The following is a 9,234-nucleotide window of genomic DNA, read 5'->3' on the forward strand; positions in this document are numbered from 1 at the left end:
TTTCCTTCAGCCACTCAGGTCTCGGTGGGAAACGCTGAGAAACTTTCTAGGTATATGGAAATAATTTGTGGCGCAAAAGGTCTTTTCCCATCAGTTAAACTCTTACATTGGCCAAAGGATGGAAGGGACGGTGATTTTCCCCTGTGCCAGCACTTTATTCATTCATTAGTTCTACCAACATCTTTTAGCGCCGACCACGTGTGACAGACCCCCTTGCTAGGCATGTTTATGTACATTTGTCCATCAAAAAATGTTAGTTGAGCATCCCCTATGTGCCAGATGCTGTTTTAAGCCCTTGGGACACATCAGTGGACACAACAGGCGAAGGTCCCCGCCCTGGAGGAGCTTTCCTTCTAGCGGGAGAAAACAGACAATAATAAGCAGAAGAAACAGCAAATTAGCTAGTGTATTAGAAGGTGGCATGAAGAAAAGAGTTGAGCCGGGTTAGCAGGGTCAGGAGTAGGGGTGGGAACAAGGTGCCATATTAACAAGGGCATGGGGGGAGATGATTTTTAAGGGGAGGCTGAGAGGACGTGAGGCTGTCGGCCATGGGATGTGTGGGGAGTGAGCAGTGGTGACAGGGCGGGTCCCTGGGACACTGGGAGATGGCACCGAGATCAGGAGGTTTACTGGGGGCACCATCAGGACAGCACCTGCTGGGGAGCGAGGGAAGCAGGATGGGCCAGAGGGAGAGTCTGAACTGTGATACGATTGACAGAGCCCTCGACCAACCCACGGGAGTTCTGGAGGTGGACTGGCCCTTCAGGGGTGTCCCAGATTGAGGCAATGTCCCTCCTCACTGACCAGGCAGGAGAGGGGCTGTAACCTCAGCGAGGCAGCTCCCTTTCACTACAGCCCAGTCCTGAGTGAGTTTACGTTGTACATTGTACATTCTGGCTGCTGTGTTGAAAGTTGGGGCAGGGGGCAGCAACAGCTTTATAACTATGTGTGGTTATTATTAACTCCTATTTCATAAGGAAACCAAGCAGAGAGGTTAAGGGGCATGAGGGAAGGCACATTATTCGCGAGTGGCAGACATGTACTTGAACCCTGGCCTACCAATGGTAAGTCTATTGCATTGTCCTCTCCCCACAACAGAGCCGTCTCTTTCATCAGTAGGTGCCATCGCCATATGAGCTGAGAGGTTGGACGAAGTAAGAACTTGAAGACACTTCAGGGACTTGTTCTATTTAAGAAGAAAGAGCTGCCTTTCTAGTCTATAGATTGTCTAATCTATTTTTATATGTGATATACATTATCTTTGTAATAAAACGACAACAAAAACACACACACAAAAAAACCCACTGTGCCATTTGAGCCTCCAAGTCTTCAAGAAAGTAAACTGTTTCTCTGTCCTTGGCCAGATCCGACACGGCCGCTGTGGAAGTTGATCCTTGGAGGAGTTGTATTTCAAGTGTAATCTGGAGGAGTACTTCATTTTTCCCATTGCAGATTCCTCCGCAGTGACCTGTCGTCTCCCTGTCTCTCCAAACAGATGCAGAACGTCATGTATGACTTAATCACAGAACTCAATGATCGGAGCGAAGATCTGGAGAAACAAATCGGCAGTCTGGAGTCTAAGCTGGAGCACCTCACCACCAGCGTCAATTCCCTACCCCTGCTCATCGCGGACACCCTGCGCCAGCAGCAGCGGCAGCTCCTGTCTGCCCTCACGGAGGCCCGGGGCGTCAGCGTGGCAGTGGGCACCACCCACACCCCACTCTCCGACAGCCCAATCGGGGTCAGCTCCACCTCCTTCCCAACCCCGTACACGAGTTCAAGCAGTTGCTAAATCAAACTCCCCACTTCAGAAGCATTACCCATAGGTCTTAAGATGCAAATCAACTCTCTCCTGGTCACTTTGCCATCAAGGAACATTCAGACCAGGGAACTTAAAGAAGAGAGACCGAGCTAATTAACTAACTCATGTTCATTCAGCGTGCTTGGTTTGATATGCCTTGAAACCAGAAATCTGATCTCTGTTTAGGTGCCTCTACTCGGGAGCAGGAAGAGGAGATGACAGGAAGCGACGCCTCTGGTAGGGCCCTTGCGGCACAGTTGGTGGAGAACAGACACCCACGTTCAATCTCAGGTCTTCACGTGGGGGGGGGGGTGGGAGCTCAGATGCACTGAAGTAGCCGGCAGTGAAGCCAGCCCGGAGGAGGGTCCCGCGGGGGGGCGGGCATGGTGTCAGGCTTGGGGGATGGGTTCCTCACCCTGGGGTCCTCCAGCCCACCTGTCTGCGTTCCTTCTGTCTAAGGAAGCCCCTGGATGACAAAGTAAGGGAGAGCTGCCCACAGCTTTTGCCAAGACAGACATGCTTTCCTGCCATCCCTCGCACAGTCATAAAACAAAATTTAGACTGAAAGAAAAATAGACAAATAAAAAGCCAGACTTTCCATCCAATATTAATACCCGTATAAACCCGTGTATTTGCAAGCGTGTGCATGTACACACACACATACACATCCCACAGTCAACCCAGGTCTTTTCTGGTTTGCACTTGACCCAAATAAAGAGGGACCTAGTACGGTACCTTACCCTGCACACAGTAGGCACTCTCTAAGTGCACGTTGAGTTGGTCTGAATCGGGATGTGGGTGCTGTCAGTTCAGGTGGTTTGCCAGTGTCGGCCACATCCTGAGCTTCACTGAAGATGCAGGTTGCTTCAAACACAAAACAGGGTGCTTTGCTCTGGGTATGCACCATGCTTGCTCTGAGATGAATGACAAGCCAAAATTGGCATTCTGGAGAGATAGGCAGCCTTCTAAAAATAACAGCTTCTGCAGAGTTTTCATCTTATATCCAAACAAGCTGTGTTCCACTGGAGCGCATGATCAGGTGTATGTGTGTGAGGGAAGGGGGGCGGGATCTGTGCATGTGTGCACACACATGCACCAACAGGTGCGACCCCAGGACACCTGCATGAATAGAAGAATTGTCTGGGGGGTTTGCCCAGTGATATTTATCCAGCAACAGGTTTACAGCCCCAGATGTTAGCGCAAAGGGGTCAAGTGCCTCACCTGAGGGCTGGGAGAAGTGATGGTGAGTGGCCCAGCTGGTCCCTTCTACCTGACCTAAAACCACCTCAGAGTGTAAGGTTATGAGGATAAAGGGAGCCTCTAGGGAACCCTGTGGGTAAGATAAGCTGACAGGGATTTGTCAGTATCCTGTTCCTGCTGTGCCACGTTAATCTTGGTGCAGAAACTATTGTAATACATCTCAAACTCCAAGGGACTCCAGAAACATCCAGATCCAGTGTAGGACAGGCATTGTGAGGAGAGGGCATATGGGGATGCATGATATTTTCCGCACTCCATCATCTAACCATGCACAATGTTTGTGATGTGAAAACCATCATCCTAGTCATCACATTTCTCATTCTGAGGTCTTTGACGTCTGCTTGTGGGGACTTAAATCATACTGTAGGGAATATTTCATCTGTTTAGGGTAAAACAGAAGGGTATCACTTGTGGATGGCTGTCCTGTTGGGTTTCACTTTGTACAGGACATCGTCACTTTTCCAAAGGCAGAGTCTAGCTGTGAAGACTTTTCCTCTACAGCACTGGGCCTGGTCTTCTAAGGGCAAGGGAATCATCAGACAGCAAAAGGTAGACCACCCTAGAAAGGCCACTCTTTCAAGAAGATCTGGTCTCTTGTTCAGCCTCTTCTTATATCGCTTTTCATTGCTGTGCTCTTCCCTTGATGCCCTCATTTTTATCTTGATAACTCCTTTGAGCGTTTTCCTTGGTTGCTTTGCACACCATACATGCCACACTTGCTGCTGGCTTTAAAATTTTTTTGCTTGTTCTGTTAGCTATTGATTATCTAAAAGATCCCTCTCCTTTTTTATGTCCCAGGAATGGTGCTCCTGTTTTCAGTGACAGCTGAACATATCAACAGACCAATAAGCAGATGAAATAACCATGCAGTTTCTTTGTGGTGTTAGTTCATGTCACAAAGAAATGAAGTGAAGAGCACTGACAGGTCAACCTGAGCATGCCAATCCCAATCATCTAACCTACAGCCCTCAATTCTTAATTCCTAGTCACCCTTCCCATTCCCCTGTAACCCTGTGATGTGTGTGTGTGTGTGTGTGTGTGTGTGTGTGCGTGTATGTGCACGTGCACACAAATAGGGATTTAATCCGAATTTCAAACAAATGGCACATGCAAGATTCCACTGCTACTCCTCCTGCCAAAAAGTGTGTGCAGACTGTCATTGACCCATCGCTGTCTGTGGGTGACTCTTCTTTAACCCACCACTAATGCTATTCACTTAGGTAAATCCTGATGACCAACCTAGCAACACTAGCAAAGAGAGTGGTTGGAGATATTTCCAGTAGCAGTAGCCACTGGCATGCTGGAAACATATAGGCATTTGTAGCATGACTGGACCTATTGGTAGTGCAATAGCTACGTATGGTTTTTATCCTTGGCGAAAGAGTACTTACTCTTCGGAAAAAAAAAAAAGGGGATCAAATCTGCATGTTGATCCTGCAGTGGTAAATGGGAGGCTGCTTCTCTGTACTGGTTTTTTAGCTTTATGTGGGGAAGTTGCCCATTCTCCTGCAAGTACAATCAACCCTTGATGACTTAGGTATTGATTATCCAGGGTGTAGCTCACCCAGGTTTCCTTCCTACAGCCCATCTTTTGGCTAATTCCACTGAGCCTCAGCATCTTAGTCAGATGGGAAAAGGGGGCAGGTGGATTCTCATGCCATGCCTTCTTGTTCTGTAATTTCAAGTTTGGTGGTGGAGGAGGTTTAATTATCTACTCAAGAATTGGCTATATGGAAAAACTATTAATTACAGTAACCTCACTCCAGTACTGAACTGATTGAGTTCTGCCCACTCCTGGAAGGATGACCGAGTGGCAGAGCCCCTACCATAATCCTTCTGATAACTCAGTGCCAGGTAAAAGTACTCTAATATTCCCTAAAATATCTAGACACTTGAATTAAAAATACAGAGCCACCCCCTCATCGCTTAAGCCATATTATAGCTTCATGTACTGTAAAGTCAGGGATGTACTGTGATACTTTAAGACCACTGATCTCAGTGGAATTTCAGGACATAGCATCAGTTGGTAAATTATACCAGACTAGGGACTCACTCCTCCTTAGATTGAAGTCCAAATAAAAATCTGCATCTTTGGATCAAAGGCCACATATGTGTGATCATCATCAATAAATTTATCCTGAAGTGTCTATGAACTGCTCTTGCCATCCTCATAATATGTAACTTCATGACATCATATCTCTAGAAATGCTAATGCAATGCAAAAGAGCAAGAGGGATAAGGCCCTGCATCACCACTAACCTCTGACCTCAGCAAGTACCAGTGGTGTAACAACAATCTCATAACTGAAGGAGGTATAGAAAATGTCTGTGCAAGTAATTTCCAAAGTGCTGAGCAAGTGCAAACTATTGTTATTTATTAAAGGCCAAGAAGAAACAGCATTGAAGAAACAATGATTTTAATATATAATATTTGAGGCTTTCCCCCTTAGATTTTTGATAATGTCTTGTGAATAAGTAATGATGGAAGAGAAGAAAACTAGAGGGGCAGAATGAGAATAAATAAAACTCTAACACTGGATCCACATCTTTGGCCAATGAATATAATCACCTCATGCCTCAATTTCTCTATGCTTAAAATGAAGGTAACAGTTAATATTCTTAAGTACAAAGTATTCAGTAGATTTTTAAATGAGATCACTATTGCCAACAACAGCAGCCCAAACTGCCTCTGTCAAGTCCATACTTTGATGTTGCCTTTGAATGTAGTCAATAGTTACCAAAAAGTAATTCTTACATATCACCCTATGTGAAATTAGCAGGGAGAAGTATGGGATTAGCACATAGTCCCAGGACCTCTCTCCTTCAGAGCATACCTCAACAAACAGTGCACCCCAAATTAAGAATCAGTGTTTCATCCCAGAACCCATGGTGTTGCTACCATCACAGTACCACAACTGAGACACTATGAAGTCATTGCACTACCAGTAGGTTACGGCTCTTTTAAAGTTACTGCTTTTAAATCCTAAAATACGTCCCAGTTCTACACCATCATCCTACTTCCCTGGATGTTGCTTAGAAGCAGATGAAGGCTCCGTCAGTGGCCACTTGGCTGCCCCTATTGACTCTGTGGCATTCGGTTTCAGTACCTTAGACAGCTATCTGGTGGCTTCCTGGTAGGCGGGAACAGCCCCTTCCCTTCCCTGCAGTCAGTCAGCTTAATGACGCCCTGGACAGTATCCCTTCCTTCTCTACTGCCGCCAAAGTAAACACTGTGGGAACGGGATCATTGATACCACTAAGAAAGGAATGTTACAGGGATAGCAATATTAACTGTCTGCCTCTGGCAGTAGAAGATAGGTGAGTGCTCTTCCTCCTGAAAGCTTGTGCCAGGCTGCATGAATAGTTAACACTAAACTCCTGTCAGACAAGTAATATGTAGATTTTTACTCAAATAGACCGAAGCTTATTAAAAGTACTCAGTGCAATGGTATATAAATATACACAGATAGAGAAAACAAATAACTGTGATCTTTTTTTCTTACACCATTACTGGAAATGCCCAAACATGAACTGGAGTTCCCTCTGAACAAAACCATTATGAAATTCATCAACGTATGACCTCCAAATCTAGGTGCCAAGTGCCCTGCCACAGTTGTTTACACACCTGAGAAACGTGTTCTGGAAGCTGTACTCTTGGGCCTGGACCATGTGTTGAAACAAACAAAAGAGACGTTGTGACCAACCAAGCTGATGGAGGAAAAGCACAAAATTCAACACCAACCTATAGTTCGGATCCCAAAGAGATGCTGAATTTATAGCCAAAAAAAAAAAAAAAAAAAATATATATATATATATATATAGACAAAGCAAATATCAATCTGATCGGAACAGCCAACATCCAAGTTCACAGAAGAAGGACAGGGAATAAACAACATTCTCTAGCTGTGTCATATTGTCTCAGTTTTTGAATCTCAACCGGGACTGATAAAAATATATATATATATATATATATATATAGACAAAGCAAATATCAATCTGATCGGAACAGCCAACATCCAAGTTCACAGAAGAAGGACAGGGAATAAACAACATTCTCTAGCTGTGTCATATTGTCTCAGTTTTTGAATCTCAACCGGGACTGATCCACCTTCATCAGACACACTTTTTAATGGCGCAACAACTCAGTGCTGGTCCCAGACTCTCCATTCTGCACTGACCAGAAGAGAACAACAAAAGAGAGCATCAGGATGTTAATGGAGGAAATATTTTCATGGTGAACTCAGAAACTGATGTGTTTATATTCAGAATCAGATGAGCTTCAATATGAATTTGCATCTTGCCTCTGTACTGCTTGCTATTTTTTAATGATAGGAGAAAGTATAACAGTTTATTTTAAATATGAAATATATTGCTATATTATAAAATATATTGTAACTTTCAACTAACATTTTGTATCAAACTAGTCTTTAGCAGGTCCGGTGTCAGCCTGCTCTCCCAACGACTGTTTCTGAGTACACATCACTGTTAGTGATTGCCTGACACCCAGACCAAGGGTCCTCAGCCTACAGAACTGCCATATTCTAATTCTCTGAGACGTGACTATTAGACACAGAAGAACATTGTTCCCAGCTTAGATGACTAATTCTACCCTAAATTCTTTCAAGCCATTTCAGAAGAGATTTTAAAAGCCATCACTCCTTTAGTAGCTGTGCAAAGCCAGTTTAATAAAAGTGCAGGCTCTTTCGATATAAACGCAAAGACCCTCTTCCATAAATGATATGTCTCAAACACAGGCAACTGGTGTTTCCTTTGGCAGTTTCAGAATGGGGCACAAGGAAGAGTCTTGTTCTCCTGTGACACAAAAGACTCAAAATTCTAGGCATTATAAGTTCCTCTGTGTCATAGTATAACTGGGATTGGAATTCCATTTACCTGGGGCCCAATGAGAGGCTGGTGTGCAGGCGTGCTTTCCTGAGTCAGCAGTGCCCTAGAGCGTGCGGGGTTTGCACATGGTTATCCACAGCACTGAGCACAGCTCCTGAGGGACTGAGGGGAAGGGGCGGGACACGCAGAGAGCTGGGCTTCCTTTTCTGCTAGTTTACTCCAGCTGGGAGGAAGGAAGAGTTTCAATCAAGATATTTTCCTTTACTGGCAAAATTGTGGCAAATTCTCTACTTTGGCAACTATGATATCCATGCCCCGCCTTGTCTGAGACACACAAGTAGAATTTCTCACTTCCCTCCTTTGACTGACCAAAGGACTATTTGTAGATGAAAACAGGATGTGTTTGGTTATAGAACAGAGGTTTCCTAGAATCGGGGGGCCTCCTCCCAAGGAGGACCCTCATTTGTTACCATCACTCGGTATAGTATTGCACAGGTGCAAACCAAGTAGCATCAGGGTAGATTCAACTGAGTATGCACATCTCTTCCCTTCACAATCGCTGACAATTCACACAGATATACTGATAGTGCAAAACGGCAGGTTTTCTCCTGGGAAAAAGGCTGGAACCCTCTCACACTTCCATTCATTTGAGCTTAAATATAGGTAAGGCTGGGGCTTCAATGGTATTAGTCATGCCATTCGAAAGAGAAATATCTAAATGCCCAGTTTCAATCTGCTTGTGTAGCTGAGACCTAACCTGGACACACATTTCATTTTTATTGAGCTGAGTTCTCTCAGTTCTCTCTCTCTCTCTGTACTGCTCCTCAGTTACATGCTAGGCAGAGCTTCATTAAAGCCATCAGAACTCCAGGGCACCAGTTTTTCGCAAGTTACTCACTCACTGGGTGATGGAAATTAGTTTATTCTCAATTTTATAATTGACTGATGAATGTACTGGTGGTAATTGATTTAGCTCGTAATAGTTTTCTGCTGCTAAATAGAACTGTCTCTTTTGGCTTTTCCTTCTAGCCTTTCTCAGACTAAGACTCGTACATTTATACAGAGTGTTCTGATTTCCTACTCAAAATTATTATTCGATCTAGAGTCAAGGAAACCAATACAAATTCCTGATTTGGGGAAAACAGACCTTTTGACAGTAATTCAGGTATATAGCTATATGCTAACCCTTGCTAGTCAAAGCGTGGTCCATGGACCGGCAGCATTAGCATAACCTGGGAACTTGTTAGAAATGCAGAATACCAGGCCCCACACCAGACCTACTTAATCACATTGGGCATTTTAACAAGGTCCCCAAGTGATCTGTATACA

At 44.6% G+C, this 9,234-nt stretch overlaps 1 protein-coding gene across 11 annotated transcripts in view; it reads left to right on the forward strand.

Moving 5' to 3' along the window:
• KCNN3 (potassium calcium-activated channel subfamily N member 3) overlaps positions 1-7,004 on the forward strand; it is a 177,046-nt gene extending 170,042 nt beyond the window's left edge. For 8 of the 11 annotated variants that reach the window (XM_055084296.1, XM_028488781.2, XM_028488785.2 and 5 more), the window contains one exon: positions 1,496-2,079. In XM_055084296.1, coding sequence (XP_054940271.1) covers positions 1,496-1,792 — 297 coding nt within the window. In that variant the 3' untranslated portion in view covers positions 1,793-2,079. Of the gene's footprint in view, positions 1-1,495; positions 2,093-3,859 lie in introns of those variants that run through there. The other 3 variants (XR_003679488.2, XM_028488782.2, XR_003679487.2) reach the window with 3 other exon arrangements.
• Positions 7,005-9,234: the final 2,230 nt, after the last annotated feature.

This window comes from Physeter macrocephalus, chromosome 4 (assembly GCF_002837175.3).
Source record: "Physeter macrocephalus isolate SW-GA chromosome 4, ASM283717v5, whole genome shotgun sequence".
Taxonomy (NCBI): Eukaryota; Metazoa; Chordata; class Mammalia; order Artiodactyla; family Physeteridae; genus Physeter; species Physeter macrocephalus.